General features: G+C 52.9%; 1 protein-coding gene across 7 annotated transcripts in view; it reads right to left on the bottom strand.

The window, feature by feature from the left end:
- The window catches only part of Emid1 (EMI domain containing 1), a 47,895-nt gene extending 31,529 nt beyond the window's left edge, over nt 1-16,366 (bottom strand). For 2 of the 7 annotated variants that reach the window (XM_087909125.1, XM_087909126.1), the window contains exons 1-3: nt 16,089-16,366; nt 9,545-9,658; nt 9,107-9,210 (exon numbers count right to left, since the gene is read on the bottom strand). In XM_087909125.1, the coding sequence (XP_087765251.1) occupies nt 9,107-9,210; nt 9,545-9,658; nt 16,089-16,189 (319 nt within the window). In that variant the 5' untranslated portion in view covers nt 16,190-16,366. The remainder of the gene's footprint in view (nt 1-9,106; nt 9,211-9,544; nt 9,659-16,088) is intronic. The other 5 variants (XR_015738592.1, XM_087909129.1, XM_087909130.1 and 2 more) reach the window with 5 other exon arrangements.
- Nucleotides 16,367-16,945: the final 579 nt, after the last annotated feature.

The raw sequence follows: 16,945 nt of genomic DNA, 5'->3' as shown, positions 1-16,945 counted from the left end.
CAGCCCTTCATCTTTTTGTTTCAAGTGAGAATGCAAAATGCCACTTGATCATTCTTTGCAGAACACGGAACACGGACCCAGACCCAAAGCAGCACCAGTCTGTCTTTTCCTTTTTTTTTTTTTTTTTTTTTTTGCAGTGGGGTGTGTGTGTGATGTCTCACAGAGCCTAGGCTGACCTAGTACTCACTTTGTGGTCAAGAATTTGAATTTGTAGCTGGGCGGTGGTGGCAGCGCATGCCTTTAATCCCAGCACTCGGGAGGCAGAGGCAGGCGGATCTTTGTGAGTTCGAGGTCAGTCTGGTCTACAAGAGCTAATTCCAGGACGGGCTTCAAAGCTACAGAAAAACCCTGTCTCAAAAAACAAAAACAAAACAAAACAAAAAAAACCCAAAGAATTTGAATTTGTGATCCTCCTGTCTTCACCTCCTATATGTCATGGTTACAGGTATGTGCCACCATGCCTAGCTCCCAGGTGTTATGATTACAGGTGTGTGTCACCATGCCTAGCTCCGGGTGTCATGATTACAGGTGTGTGCCACCATGCCTAGCTCCAGGTGTCATGATTATAGGTGTGTGTCACCATGCCTAGCTCCCAGGTGTCATGATTACAGGTGTGTGTCACCATGCCTAGCTCCAGGTGTCATAATTACAGGTGCCACCATGCCTAGCTCCCAGGTGTCATTGTCATAATTACAGGTGTTACCATGCTTAGCTTCATTCCCTGATTTTAGAGAAGGGTCTCCCTATACATGTAGCCCAGGCTGGCTTCAAATTTTTAATCCTACTGCCTAAGTCTCCTTACTATTAGGATTAGAGGTGTGCATCACCACAGCTAGCTTCTTTTATTTAAAAATTTATTTAAAAAACAACAACAACTATCTTTTCTCGTTTTACCATGCCAAGTCCAGTTCCCACTCCTTCCGTTCATTCCGCTCCCTCCACCTCCCCCCATCCACTCCTCAGAAAGGGTAAGGCTTCCCATGGGAAGTCAACAAAGTCTAGCACACTGCTTTGAGGCAGCACCAAGGCCCTCCCCACTATATCTAGGCTGAGCAAGGTATCCCTCCAAAGACAATGGGTTCCAAAAAAGCCAGAACAAGCAGTAGGAATATATCCTGGTCTCACTGCTAGTGGCCCCACATTCTTTCCCGGTCATACAACTGTCACCCCCATTCAGAAAGCCATGTTTGGTCCTATGCTGGTTCCCTCACTGTCAGGCCGGAGTTGGTGGTTCAGGACCCGGGCATCCACAAGGATGACCCCCAGCTAAGACCCTAAGCAATAGTGGAGAGGGTGCCTGAACTGGTCTTGCCTTGTAGTCAAATTAATGACTATCTTAAATGTCACCATAGAACCTTCATCCAGCAACTGATGAAAGCAGACACAGAGACCCACAGCAGAGCACTGGGCTGAGCTCCCAATGTCCAGTTGAGGAGTGGGAGGAGTGAGAATATGAGAAAAGAGGTCAAGACCATGATGGGGACACCCACTGAATCCCCACAGCACTTTCGGTGTGGGCATACCCTCGGATGTACTGACTAGAGCAGCTCTCCAGATGACCACCACTGTTTGTCCCTTGACTTCAGTTCCTGCCCCACCAGGACAAGGACCTTTTCCATCTTGTATCTGCCAAGAAAAGTCCTACAAACTCTGCAGGACTGCAAGCTTCTTGATTAAACTTCTGTCCGTAAACACACTCATACCTCAGGCAAACAAAAAATAGACTCCCAGCAAGCACACTAGCAGACAAAATAGTGCAGGTGATGGACACAGCCGCCCCGAGGGCGAGCACACAAACGCTCTGGTGGCACACAGGCTGTCTGAGTTACTGATCAGTGGACCTGCAGCTAGGAATCATTTTCCAAACAATTCGGTTTGGAACATTTAGCCTCAAGACAGAAAGAACTGGAAAAATGAACAGAAGGGCTATGGATGGCTTGGTCCAGAAAGTGTTATGCTTGTTATGCAAGCATGGGGACCCGAGTTCAATCCTTAGCACCCGTGCAAATGTGTGTAGTAGCACATACCTAAGCCCAGTGCTGAGGGGTGAAGGGAGGAGAGAGGATCACTAAGGCATGGTATGGGACAGCCAGGCTAGCTGAATCAGTGAACTCCACGACCAGTGGTAGACACTGTCTTAAAAGTAGAGAGAGAGAGTAAGGGAGGCACCCAGTATCAAGTTCCAGCCTCCATGTGTGTGTGTGTGTGTATAATATACATATGGGCTTGCCCACATGTGTACACATAAATACATGTATACACATACCCACACACATGTGCACAATTTGGACACACACCTCACACATATACGCACGCATACACACATATATACATATACATACATACGCATACACACATATATGTATACATATGTGTATACATATATACGTACATTCACATACATACCTGGAGCAGCAGTACAGACAGAGTAGCTCAAAGTGATTGTGAATTCCAGTTAGTAAAGTAAGTTCAGCTGGACCTTGTGGTGGGCACCTGCAATCCCAGCACTCGGGAGGCAGAGGCAGGAGGACCAGGAATTTGAGGCCAGCCTGGTCTGTACAGAGAGACCTAGTCTCAAAAATGTTTAGGTGGAGCTGGAGAGACTGACTGTGGTTAAGAGTGCTTGCTATTGTGGGGTGGTGCACGCCTTTAATCCCAGCAGAGGCAGAGGCAGGCAGTTCTCTGTGAGTTCGAGGCTAGCCTGGTCTACAGAGCAAGTTCCAGGACAGGACAGGCTCTAAACTCCAAAGTTACACAAAGAAACCCTGTCTTGAAAAAAAAAAGAAAAGAAAAGAAAAGAAAAGAAAGAAAAGAAGAAAGAAAGGTGCTTGCTATTCTTTTAGAGGACTCCAGTTTGGTTCCCAGCATCCACATTGTTGGTCTCTTTGGGTACCCTCATTCACATGTGCCTATGTACATGTGTACACATGCATACACACACGTGCACACACACACACACACACACACAATCAGATTATAAAGTTTGTTTTTAAAAAGTTTTTTTTTGTTTTTTTTTTGTTTTTTTTTGGAGCTGGAGAGATGGCTCAGCAGCTAAGAGAGTGCTTGTTCTTGAAGAGGCCCTCGGTTCATTTCCCAGCACCCACATGATGGCTCACAAACATCTGTAACTCCAGCTCCAGGAGATCAGGGCACATACAAATGCACAGGCAAAAAACCCATAAAATAAATAAATCTAAAAGAGAAAAAAGTCTGGGTGTAAGGCTAGGGGTGTGGTTAGTTCAGGGGAGGATTGCTGGCCTAGCACAAGCAAGACCCTAGGTCCCATCCCCACTGGGGTAGTTTGAATGTAATTGGCCTCCATAATCTCATAGGGAGTAGCACTATTAGGAAGTGTGGCTTTGCTGGAGTGGGTATGGCCTTGTTGGAGGAGTTTCTCACTGTGGGGGTGGGCTTTGAGGTTTCCTATGCTGAGAATATGATCCAGGGTCTCAGTCGACTTCCTGTTGCCTACAAGATGTAGGACTCTCAGCTACTCCTCCAGCATCATATCTGTCTGTGTGCTGACATTCTCCCTGCCATGATGATAATGGACTGAACCTCTGATAAGTGAGTCACCCCAATTAAATATTTTCTTTATAAGAGTTGCCGTGGTCATGGTGTCTCTTCACAGCAATAGAAACCCCAACCAAGACACCTAGCTACAAGGCAGAGAAAAAATGTTTAAGGAAACAATAAAATTCAGAAAGGACTAGAAAATATTGAGCTTTCATTTAGGGTTCACAGAAATCAGGTAAATCTCTCAAAGTTCTGATAAGCAAATAAAATACTTTTGGAGGCATGCCATGCTGTGGGCCTTTTAATGTACACAGCTTAGTGAAGATGCTTGGGTTGGGCAGGAGGATGTCCTGCTATGGTTAAGATATTCCATCACTCCCATTGGTGTTTGGTCAGAGACCCTAAAGCAGGATCACGGTTGAGGCCTTTCTTGCCTTGGAAGACCCCTCTGGTCCCATATTGTATACTAGAAGGGCCCTAGGCTGGTCCCAGAACCCCAGATTCCACTCACTCTGGGGCACTTCCCACTCTCTAGAAGGTCTCCAGCTGTCTGCACGTTTACACCCCCTGCCCCAATTCCCACATCCATGGTTCCTATGCCACCTCCTCTAGGAAGTCCTCCTAAACAGGTCAGGTTGCCCATCAGTGCCAATGCCCTGCTAAAGTGCTCATTGCTCAGTGTGCTGACCCCTGAGGCCGGTGTGTTCCGCAGTTTCTAGACCTATGTTCCCCTTCCTGTACCAGTGTCCTTCCACACAGCAGGGCACGGAAGAGCACCAAGGCCCAGAGAGGAGGTCTCTGCCCTGTCCATGCAGCAGGACCAGGTGGGCTGGGTTCTGACCCTTCCCCAAACTGGAAATGAGGAAGAAGCAGTTTGGGGGTCTCTGGGCTCCCTCAACCCTGTGACTTTTCTTGCAATAGAGCAGAGCCGGGGGAGGGGCTTCCTGGTTCTCATCTGACCCCCTAGGCCCACATGGCTTGGTGACCACACAGACCACACGGCCACAGCCTTCCTCGCTGGGTCATGTCTCCTGTGTGAATTTACTTTGCAGATGTAAATATTTGCTGACCGCCAGCCGGTGGCCTAAGTCAGGGCTCAGGGGTCAGAGCTGGGGCTCTGAGCGCTAAGAAACCTCCAGCCCAATGAGGGGGCCTCTGGGAAGGCTTGCTATGTTCCTGGCCTGTTCAGGGTGGGTGAGTTTCATTCATTATATGCTCACTTTCTGCCAGGCCCATTCCAGGCACTGGAGCTGAAGGATCACATTGGCAGTGGGGCCAGCTTAGTCAGCCTCCCCTCGGAACACCAAGGTGGCCAGAGGCAGACCAGCTAGCCACTGCCAAGGCCACAGGGTGCAGGGAGAAAGCCAGTGTGGTACAGGGCGAAGTGTGTGTGCGTGAGAAGCTGGGTGTTATGGGAACGCAGGACGGCTGTGGCCTGCTGGATTAGCAGGGAGGAGGGGCTGGCTGAGCCTTCTAGACAGGAATGGGAGTGGATGGGTGGTAGAAACGGGCAGGATGACAGAATATTTAGCCCTCAGGACTCTGAGCCTATAAAGCAGAGGCTTGGCTCTGTACCTGGCACCTGGCTGGCACAGACAGACATATGTGGGATGTGACCGGCCCTGGAGAGTGGAGAAGCTGAGGGGCCCTGGAAGGGCATGGCCACACCCTTTCTCATATCTGCTCTGAGGCTTTGAGGCTGTGGATTCTTAAGTGAATGTCCACCTCTGGTTCCCCACCGTGGGAGGACAGGGGCCATGGAGGTTCCAGGAAAGAGACATACACATTGGAAGGCAGTGAACCAATGAAGAGAAGCAGAGGCCACACGTCTCTAGGGAACCCATGAACACAGGAGGGTGAGCCCCAGCTTCTCCACCTTTCCATCTGGGGGTGCTAAGGACAGCATCATGGCACCCGACCCATCTGATCAAAGCTCCTCAAGGAGTCTTCAGCTGCGCTACTGCAGAACTCGAGCCTCACTCCAGAGCCGGCTTGACCTGGCTTTCCCCTCTCTCAGCCTCACTGTGGTGACGCAGAGGACGTTGGTGGCTTTCCTTTCCCCACGTCACTGTCATTGCAGGAGGGGCTGAGACAGGATGCCACTGGAGAGAACCGGGTCACAATACTTAGATACTATGTGACCTTCTGCAAGACCCACACCCTCTTTGAGCCTAATTTTTATCATCTGGACTATGGGACTGGTGGACAGTAAGTCTTCAGTGGGCTCTGCAAACAGAGTTATGGGGTGAAGTGGCAGGGAAGGGCAGTATCCCCCTCTGCACAGGTTTAGGCCCTGGTACTGTGCCAGCTCTCTGCCTGCCCTGCCTGTGTAGTATATTTTGGCTTTGGATCCATTGTTTCCACAAGTAGGTGACCAGGCAGGGCCTGAGCCAGGTCATTTTTAGCCATATTGCCTCCTCCTAAAGTCTGGAAGGACCAAAAGACAGACGAATCTCAACCCTGGCTCTTATATCCTCTGTGACCCCAGGCTGGTCCCTTCTCCTTTCTGAGCCTCACAGTCCCCATCTTAACATGGGACCCTCACTGGTGGTCATGAACAACGTTACTGTCACAGCATGGATGTCCCCTTTCCATATGTGAGGAAACCAGCCCACTAGTACAATCACTTGCTGAGCAGCTGACCGAGGAATGGGTCCTGTATCTGCTGGGTCACCATGGTCATGCCCAGCATAGGGTGCAGAGAGGAAAGATTTATCCAGAGTATATGAAAAATGTCAGGCACAACTGTTCACTTTTTTTAAAAAAAAATTCTGGAATGGCAACGTTTCCCTTCCTCTCTAGCTGGAAATGAAGCTCTGGGACCCAGGGTCATGTCACAGCTATGGGATGGCCATAGGAGCAGCCAACAGCAGGGGAAGCAGCTGGGGGAGGATGGCCTAAATCCAGCTGTGGGAGGAAGGGCAGAGCCCAGGGTGAGCCAGCAATGTTCCCACATCTCCCAACTCCCATGTCCAGAACAGTCTTCCAGAACATTTGGATCGGGCCTCTGTTCTCCTTAGCCTTGCAGGTGGGATAGCCCTCCTATCCCACCGATCACCGTGAAGCCGGACACCACCTCACCCCAGGAACACCTGGGAAAACAGACTCCATTCTCAGACTCAACATTATCATGGGTGGTGACCCTGAGGCTCAGATGGGGAGCCTAGGCTGCCATAAGTGCACCGTCAGTCTGGTGCCCTTTACTGATGCCCACACATACTGTTTTTGTTTTGTCTTGGCTAGGGTCTCATGATGTAGTCCTGGATGCTAGAACTCAGAGATCTGCCTGCCTCTGCCTCCCAAGTGCTAGAATTGAAGGTGAGCACCACCATACCCTGTCCCCCCGACTCCCAGTCTGGTCAAGCACAGTGCTCAGACTGCAATCCTCCAGGCCAGGGCTCTTGCACAATGCCTGGGGAGTTCTGAGCTAAAGGTTCCACAGCTAGTGGGTGGTGAAGCTGGCCTGGCCAGGAAACCCCAGGTACCTGGTCCCCAGGCTGGGACTCTGAAGGCCCCACAGAGACAGCAGGAGACATTGGCAGTGGTCCAGTCACTGCCTCCACATCTGCTCTATCCTCACCTGCTCACCAGGGCACCAGGGACACAGTAGTCATTGTCTGATAAGGCCTTACCCGATCTCCCACATCTTGGGGTTTGCCCACAGTACCCCTGTGGTCTCCTTGGCAGCTGCCCCTAGCAGCTGGCTTTCCTTTACCCTCGGGGCCCTTCCATCTACTGGTGGGGAAGGCACTGGTCCAGGCTTCTACCCCTCCCATGGCTGACAGTATGGTTCCCTCAGCAGGGGCGTCTGATCTAGGGCTTGCTCACTCCGTTTCTCTGCAGCTCCACTTGAGACCCCTGCCTCAGAACTGGCAAATCTCCTCTGTCAGCTCATGCGAGGGATGGAACCCAGAGCTTCGCATATACTAAGCAAGCACTATGTCACTCATAATGGGCTCTGGGCCTACAACCCCACCTCTCTGCCTTCAGTTCCCCCTGTATGAGTTGGGGGAGGCTTCACTCAGCTCCTCACTCCCCTGAGGCAGAGCCCCACTTTCAATGTCCCTGTTTTCGCTAAGGCCACCACCTCAGGCTTTGGGCCACTTTATTCCCAATAGGGTCAAGCCTGGAAATGAGGTTCTTGATTGTCTCACACCTGCTGCTGTGAGCTCAGCCACTCAGTGAAGCAGGCAGGAGCACACGGGGCAGGAAGGCCCAGGGGGAGCTGCAGGCTCCAGCACAGAGCCACCCCAAGCTGAGCACGTACAAGGGCAGTGTGTGAAAGGCTCCCTCTGGATGGGACACATTCTGCACATGGAGAACACAGATGACTGTACCCCAAAGACCCAAGACAACAGAACCAGGCAGACAGCATTTCAGTTCCACGTCTACCGTGTAGCTCTGGGCACCCATGACTTCGCAGGGTCTTAGACTCTTCTGCCACAGGGTGGGGAGCACTGCCCCCCTTTCCTAGCTGGCTCAGATAAATAGTCTAGGCTTTGCTATCCTGTGGGAACATCTGGATGGGTTTCCCCAGTGCAGAGCTTGGATACTGAACATCCCACAAGCTGAGACGCTGAAACCGTGGTCCTCAGGGCATCACTATTAGTGGACCTTGGAAAGGTGGGGTCCATGGGCTGGGGATGTAGCTCGGCTGGTAGAATGCTTGCCCCACAAGCATGAAGCACTCAGGCATGGTGGCACACACCTATAGTCCCAGCACTTGAGAGGTGGAGACAGGAGGAACAGAAGTTCAAGGTTAGGGGCTGGAAAGATGGTTCAGTGGTTAAGGGCACTGACTGCTCTTCCAGAGGACCCGGGTTCAATTCCCAGCACCCACATGGCAGCTCACAACTGTCTGAAGATCCAGTTCCAGGGGATCTGACACCTTCACACCAATGCACATAAAATAAAGTTAAATAAACCGTAAAAAATATTTTTTTAAAAAAAGTTCAAGGTTATTCTTGGCTACACAGAAAAGTCCAAGAGTATCTGGGTGGTGGTGGTGCATGCCTTTAATTCCAGCATTCGGGAGGCAGAGGCAGACAGATTTCTGTGAGTTTGAGACCAGCCTGGTCTAAAGAGCGAGTTCCAAGACTGAGAAACCCTGTCTCGAACTCCCCTTGCTCCCACAAAAAAAAAGAAAGTTCAAGATTTACCTGGGCTACAAAAAAACTCTATTTTTAAAAGAGGAGGTGGGGCCCAGCAGGAGCCTTTTAGGCCACCGAGAATGTGCACTTACAGGGACACCAGCACCCAATCAAGTCCTTTTCTGCATCAGCCATGAGATGTACTCCTTCCCACAGGCCCAAAGCCCTAAGACCAACCAACCAGTAGGGCTGGAAGCTCCAAATGTGAACCAGAATAAACCCTTTTGCTATGGAAATGCATTGCATGAAGTATTTTGTCCTAGTGGTGGAAAACTGGCTCACACAGGTTAGAAGAAAGGCCTTGGGATGGTACGACTTAAAAGAGTGAGGCCACCTGGGCCCCTAAGAGGCCAGCTGTCACCATGAAGGGGACAGAAGGCATCATCTGGATGGGAGGCACTCCACAAATGTCCCAGGTCCCACGTCCCAGGCTTTCCTACCTTCCTCACAGGTCACCCCTGAATGTCCAGGGCAGCACCTCCATTCGCGGGCAGTCACTGTCTTGTACATCACTTTGTATGTGGGCCTCACCACAGTCCTGTAGCTGAAAGAAAAGCCAGGAGCGTCAGCTCAGACAGCCTTCCACCAGCCTTCCCGCTCTCCTGGTGACATCGTCTTCCACTTCTAGCCTTGGATTTAGCTCTTTACTCACCACCATGGCCACGGACTAGCCTGTTCCTCACTGTGCAGCTCACAGTTCTAGCATGATCCCTCCATGCAGAGGCCCTGAAGTTTCCCCCTACACAATGCTGCCTTTGTCTCACCTATCCTGAGGCCCCCGGACTTCCTGGGCACTCCACACAATCACTCAGGTCTTAGCTCGTGCTGTGCCCCAACGAGAAGAGCCAGTATTTCTTCCCCACCACAGTGCCGCTCACCTGCTCCCAGGGCAGCCCATGGGCCACGGGCAGTTCTGCAGCACTCGCTGGAGGTAGGTGCCATTCTGCACATGGCACGAGACAGTACGGGTCACCACGTAGGAGCACCAGTTCCTAAGAGAGACCCACAGAAAGGAAGTTCAAGTGGCAGGCTCAGGACTTCAAGCAGATGGGTGAAGGGGATCATCTGTTCTCCAGAGCCACGTCTCCAGGCAGGGAGACCCCTGGGTTCTGTTTCTTTTAAGTGTGGTAGCTACAGAGCCTCTAGCTCATAAGTAAACTTAATGACCCCCATGTTAGCAGCTCCCAGGAGGCCTCAGGGAATGAGCTACAGGGGCAAGATGGAGCAGGGCCTGATTATCACGGCTCTGCCTCCTCGTTTCTGGTCTCTAACATTGAGTTTCTGCCCCCCGCCTCCCCCCCCCCCCCCCGGTCCCCTGACGCCCGTTGAAGCCTTTTAGAAAGAAGCATACCTTTTCAAAGTTACTGAATCTTCACCTGTTTCTTAGGAAAACCATTTCCAGTCAGGGGTTAAGAGGCAAACTCTGGGGTCAGCTGGCACTGAGGCCAACAACCACCCACAGAGAACACTGGAGACTTCAGAACCTCGGTCTCCCCATGTGGGCAGTGGCCCTTACATCAGAGTGCAAGAACTCAGGTAGAGGAACTCAAGTGCCTCTAGTGTCACAGCAGGCTCCCATCCGGGTCTGTGAAGGACAGCACTCGGCCCCAGAGGCGGTTTGACAAGGATTGCTTGTCTTAAGGTTGTGCACACACAGGAACACGTGCACGGAAGCGGAGCAAGGGCTAGGCTCTTTCCCTCTACTTTATTTTTCTTTGTTTATTTAAGACAGGATCTCATTAAGTATCCCAGGCTGGTCTCAACAATCCTCCTGCCTCTGCCTCCTAACTCTGGGACCACAGGCATGTGCCATTTTTCCAAGCTCCCGCAGTCTGGGAGGGCGCTTGTTCTGTAGCTTTGGGCTGTGTGTGAGAGCCGGTTCTCAGGTTAGCCTGCTGAGGCCTAGTCATGGTCTTGTAGCCACTCAAACTAGTGCCAGGTTTGAACCATGCCCAGCATTGTAACAACACTCACTTTTCTTGCTCCTGACAAGCCTGACCATCCCATCCATCAGACGTTCCTTCCCTGGACCTCCGTTCCCTTGGCCGGTTCCAGGGAGACCCAGAGGATGAGGGCACTTCCTCAGCCTCACGGACTAAAGCTTTCTCTTCCTTGTAGGTGGAATGGAGCTAGGGCAGCTGAGTGGGGGGTGGGGACTGCTGGACTGGTGCAGGGAGGGGACAGGGACATTCCAGGTGCTCAGTAGCCCTCAGCCTAGCCTGGGGTCAGGAGCCCAGAGTAATTTGTTGGGGCTCAGGAAGGAGGAGATGGTGTCAGGTGGCCTTTCGTCTTCCCTGCAAACTACTCTTCATGGTCTTGAGCCCAAGGTCAGCAGCTTCCCAGGCTGGTGCCTTCACAGAGCCACGAACCATGTCTCAACCAACACACAGGGAAGATGAGAACCAATGCCTCTGGAATCAAAGGCCAGGCCTGGCAAGCTACATTCTTGGGCTCAAATCTGACTCTGTGCCCCCAGCGTGGTGACATGTTGTCTTCTCTTCCCAGGGTCTCAGTTTCCTCTCTAAAATGGAAGGATGTCTTTCTGGCTTAGTAGAGAACCATTTAAATACCCATAGCATATAGTAAGCCCAATGTGTGCAATTCGGCATCCTGACGGGTCAGTCATCTGTGCTTAGAGCATTGCATCCTAGCTATCTCTCAGAGGGGACACTAGCATCAGTGAGGCAGTACCTGACCTCTCACATGGCATCCACGGATGGGGACAAGCACAAACCAGCGACCTAGCTCTACATGATAAGGGAGGTAGGGAATGGAGGGCTAACCACAGCAGGTGCTGGGCATCAGGAAGAGAGAGGAAGCAAAGGAGAAACATGGTTGGCTCCATTCATTGAACTTCTTAGACAGGTGTGGCGGCTTGACCTGCATCGTCTGTGCTCTGGAGGCTGAGGCTGAGGATCAGTTGGCCCAGCCCAGGTGACAATGCAAGACTCCCACCTCAGAAAAGTAAAATATAATGGCAAATGACTCAGCTGCAAACGCCTGATGTTGAATCCTTGGAACCCACGTGAGGGTAGAAGGGGAAAACCAACTCTCCAAAGTTGTCCTCTGACTTCTATATATGTGTCACACACACACACACACACACACACACACACACACTGTGGACAGTCTAAGATCATGTCCTTTGTATGTTTCCATATAAACAGTGTCATATAGTCTCACCATGCACACCCGTGCACACACACACACACACACACACACACACACACACAAACTGGCAGAGGCAGGCTCAGCAGGGCTCACATGCATTAGAGCTTCTGGGCACACGGCACACACAGCCATGCTCCACATGCATGGGAATGCCTCCCCCCGCCCCCAGCTCTGAATGAGGCAGGGGTAGTCCGAGAACTGTGGAGACTCACAGTGTTCCCAGTTATTTGCCTCATGCCAAACTTTGCTTGAATCCCTGTGTAGGACACTTGGAGCCAGTAGCTGATCAGACATTTTATACAGGAAGGGATAGATACTCAAGTCAGGTGGAGTGCAAGGTCGGCGGCAGGTGCCTCCTCCACCTGACGGAGCAGAAGCCCAAATTCCGACCTCGCCCACTTCCAGGCATAGCAGGAGGTTTGACTTGGTTTTTTACATCTTATTTGTGTGCGTGAGCATGTTGGTGTGTGTGTATAATTGTATGCATTCCTGTGCATGTATGTGTGCATGTAAGTATGTATGTGTGTGCATGTATGTGCATGTACAGTTGTGTGTGCATGTGTAAGCATATTGTATGCACATGCATGTGTGTGTGTGCCAAAATATGTGTATGGACATCAGAGTCCAACTTGTGGGAGTTAGTTTGTTCTTTAATGCGAGTCCTTGGAATTGAACTCTGGTCATCAGGCTTGGTGGCAAGCACTTCTACCTACTGAGCCATCTCAGTGGTCCCTGTTGGCTTTTTGCAAAGCATGTATTTAATACGGTCTCTGCTTGCCATGGAACTCAAAGTACACCATGACTCCCCATTGTCCTGCAACCCCTGTTCCTTCCATCCTCTGTGCTGCTCACATCTACTGAGCACTCACTGGCCAGGCTGCCCTATTCCATTCTGTTGTTTAGGATCTATTTGCAGAGCTCCACTCCCTTATTCTGGCAATTCTTGTTCACCTTTCAAGGTCCAGCCAAGACTGAGGTCTCCTTAGCCACGCACAGTCGTCCTGAGCCATATTCTCTCCCATGAGATGAGGGGCATAGGCAAGGACCAAGTCCATACAGAATTCAGCTCAGGGATGTTTGTCGAATGACTGCATGACTGAGAACACAGTAGCCTGGGCAGAGAAGTCAAGACCCAAGGCTTTCAGAGAGAGATGCAATTAATAATCAGACACCCTTCTGTCTCTGAGGACTGCCTTCCCTGAGGTGTGGCCAGTAATAGAGGTGCCCAGTGGCCAGGTGAGGCTGAGAGGTGGGTCACGGGAAGGGCTGGGAGGAGACAACACATCCCTTCCTGGTCCTCCACCCCTGCCCACTCAGCACCTCCAGAACCTCCAGAGGTCACTGAGAGGGAACAAACAAACAATAAACAAACAAACAAAAAACCCAGACCAAATCAGTTCATCCTGGCCCCAGCGATCCTCCCAGCAGTCCTCCCAGAGGTCCTCCCAGCGGTCCTCCCAGTGGACCTGCGCACCCCTCCACTCCCTGCATGGAGCGTCCCAGGGGACTTTGTCTCCTCAGGGCCCAGGGCTGCGATCCGGAACAGCGATAGGAACTAATTGCAGAAGGCAGCCAAGCAGGCCAGGGGCCAAGGGCCGTTATGAAAAGGAGAGGAAAGAACTGAGACAGGCCGGTGGGGGTGGGGTGACAAGAGCCAGAACCAGAACCTCACCAGGGTTCAGCTCTAATCCTGTGATGTAGTTTCCTACAGCTATCAGTGACCGTGGGACATGATCCCGACTGGCTCTGACCTTGCTGTGCCCATTTGCAAATGGGGAGAGCTGAGTGGCTTCCCTGCAAAGTGCTCCAGGAGCCCTACCTCTGGGGACAGTTCTTCCTGGCCTGAGGTGTCACATTCAGCCATGGCTGATGACAGCCTAGTAGGAGGGGGCCAGGGGCTTCTAGAGGGGCCCAGGACATCAGCATCATGCTGTCTTCACAAGGTTCCACAGGCTTTACATAGAGGGAAACTGAGGGCCCGAAAGAAGGCACCTGCCTGGGGTTAGCCATGTGGGCATAGAACTGGCATCTGTGAATGGCTGGAGCCATTCAGAGAAACAGGACTGAGTCTAGGAAGGATGTAACGGGGCAGAAAGCAATCCTACTAGGTAGGGGATATGGACTGGCAGCAACGACATGTTCCAAGGTGGCTTTGCACAGCCCCTGGGCACCCTAGCTGTAGGGGGCCCGAAGTCTCACCACATTCCTGGGGTTGGGGGTGGCCCCTTGGATGCCTTCCCAGGCCACCCCCTCCTCAGGCACAAAGCCTCTTTTCTGCCTTCAGTCCCTCAGCTGCCAAGGGGTGCCTGGGGCGCCTGGCTGGGAGTGAAGGGAGGGCTGATCGGGCGCGACATCCCCATGCTGTCTCCAAGATGGCTGGGACAGGGCCATGGGGGGAGGCCCTGGCAGCCAAGGACCTCAGTTAACTCCAGTTTGAGGTCCCTACCCTACTTAAAGTTGGTCACAGTGGGGATCCATGTACGTGGCTGGCACTGGTTTTCACTCTCAGAACAGATCTTCAAACACAAGAACAGCAAAAGAGGAAACTGAGCCTCGTGGCCATGATCTGTCTCTGTGTCTATAAAATGAGGGTGAGGGCACAGCAGGAAGGGCTTTGGGACCCTGACATTGTGACAGCAGTCTGTACAGAGATGGAGGAACAGACCCAGCGAAGGCCAGAGACCTGCCCACAGTGAAGCTCCCACACAGGAAGCCCTGTGGCTCTGGACTGGCTGGTAGGGAATATGGTCATAAGCTTTCTCATCCATCACCCCATCTGACCCTGGGAAGCCCACATTCCTAATCCTTCTCAAGTCAGCATCTGGGATTCTGGGGGCTTGCTGTACAGACTGGGACAGGTCATCTCTGTACCTCTGTTTCTCTAAAAACCAGATCATAAGAGGAGGAGCCTTGCATGGCAGCTGGGGAAGGTTCTAGAGGCACCAGAAGTAGGAAGGGGCCAACCCAAACCAGCTGTGGCTGGCACACTGTAGGTGGTGCTGTGACATCTGCCACACGGCTGTCCCTATGCCTCTGCCACTTCTGCCCTCTGCGGCTGCTCATGTCACCTGCTCCCCGGGGACCTGCTGGCCTCTGACCACTGAGAAAGGGAAATTTCTGAAAGGAATGAAAGACTGGGGCCGCAGGGGGTGGGGCCCCGGAGGCCGGTGAATGGGCTGAAAGGACTAAGAGGCCCGCTAGTCCACATTGTCTGTCCCGGAGACAGAAGCAGGGACCGCAGGCCGAGTAGGGGCCAGGGCAGGTTCAAATTCTGCCATCAAGCCCAGGGGGAGATGTGAATCCCAGCTCTTTCACTCATAACCCACGAGGCCCGATCTTGGCTATCACCCGACTCAGTTTGCTCCTCTATTGAATGGGAGCAGGTTTTCCATTATTCTTCAGTCCTGAAAGACACCATCTAGAAAAGGCCCCACAGGACCCTGTCCTGGGAAACACTCCACAAAAGCCGGCAGAGTCTCACAGGCTGCTGAGTTCCAACCAAATGCCAGGTCCCAGGGGAATCTCTGACACTGACCCACTGTGCAGACTCCACCCCAGTCCTTCCTCCAAGCGAAATAAATAGCTGGGACACTAAAAAAAGTCAGCAACAGGGAAAAGGGGAGGGGATCCCTGAAGGGCCAGGCCCACAGAAGTCCTGAGGAGCTTTGGTTACAATGCCATGGGTTTATCTTCTGGGGGCTCTGGGATCTCAGGGGAGGAGCAGGGAAGGCTGTCTGTCCTTTCATACACGGGTAGGTGAGCGGGTTCTCCAGAGTACCGTGAGCGGGTTCTCCAGAGTACCGGGCGCCTAGGTCTCCGCCCCCACAGTTATGGTATGGGGGGGATGAGAGATGGAGCCACTGCCAGACTGCCGCCAATGTGGGAGACAGGTTCCTGCTCCAGTCCCGGGATTGTACGGAGTTGAGGTCAGGTCTCCATTCCAGTCCTGGTGTGGCAAGGAGCTGGCTGGGGTCGGATCCCTTTACCAGTCCCGGGTTTGCACGGAGTTGAGGTCAGGTCCCTGTCCCAGTCCCAGTGTTGCCAGGAGCTGGCTGGGGTCAGGTCTCTGTCCCAGTTCCAGCGTTGCAAGAAGCTGGAGTCCTGTTCCCTGTCCCAGTCCCGGGATTGTTCGGAGCTGGGGTCGGGTCCCTGTCCCGGGCTCGGGGTTGCTCCCAGGCTCGGGGCTGCACGGAGCTGGGGTCCAGTTCCCTGCCCCAGTCCCGGGATTGCACAGATCTAGGGGAGACTTACCTGCGACCCGAGAACCGGGCGTCAGGGACGTTCCACGCGGCGCCGCCTCCCGGGAGCAGGAGCCCGAGGCAGATCAGTGTCCAGGCCCGCGGACCGCCCATGCTGTCGTCCCCGCCGCTGCCGCGGTCGCGCAGAGCCGGTTCCGGGCTGAGCAGGGCGGGGGCGCTCGGCTTCGCCCGCCCCTCGCCCCCCGCCCCCGCCAACCCGGAAGCCGCCCGCGCCCCCGCCAGGACGCCCTCCAGGTGCCCACCTGCGCCACAGACCGGGAAACCAAGGCTCTGGCCGCGGTCCCCCCAAGCTGCCAAGACCCGAACCCACCACTCCTGAGTAATCAGGCCCGGAGGAACCCGGCTCTGACATCTTTGAGGAACCGGGTTCCCGAAACATGCAGGATCCGCCCATTGACCCAACAAAGGCTTCCTGAGCTGTGTGTGCCATTGTCCCGGGCATCTCACCCCGTATATCCTGCCCTGACTGAAGCTTTTCATCACTCCATGCTGGTCGGGCAAAGTTGTCCAAGTTACAGATAAGAAACTCAAGGCCCGGGTACTCTCTGGGCGCCCCCTAAGTGCAGTGTCCACTCTTGTCTCTGTTTTACAGATGGAGACACTAAGACCCAGAGAGATGTCACCTACCCAGAGCGAACACTCTAGCAGTGACTGGCAGAGTCAGTCTTAGGGCCCCAATCGCTGCAGCTCAGTGTTGGGGCCACCTAAGCACATACATAGTCAGCATTAGTGTGGGCCTCAGTTTCCCATTTTATAAGGACTGGCTGAGAGTGGAGGGTATGGGTGTTCCATGAGGCGTAGCAGGTATGTGTTTGTGTGAGCACATGATAGGATGCTTGTATTTAGGCA

Source organism: Myodes glareolus, chromosome 8 (assembly GCF_982192425.1).
Source record: "Myodes glareolus chromosome 8, mMyoGla1.1, whole genome shotgun sequence".
NCBI classification, from domain to species: domain Eukaryota; kingdom Metazoa; phylum Chordata; class Mammalia; order Rodentia; family Cricetidae; genus Myodes; species Myodes glareolus.
The sequence above is the reverse complement of the archived record's forward strand: the minus strand, read 5'-3'. Positions and strand labels throughout refer to the sequence as shown.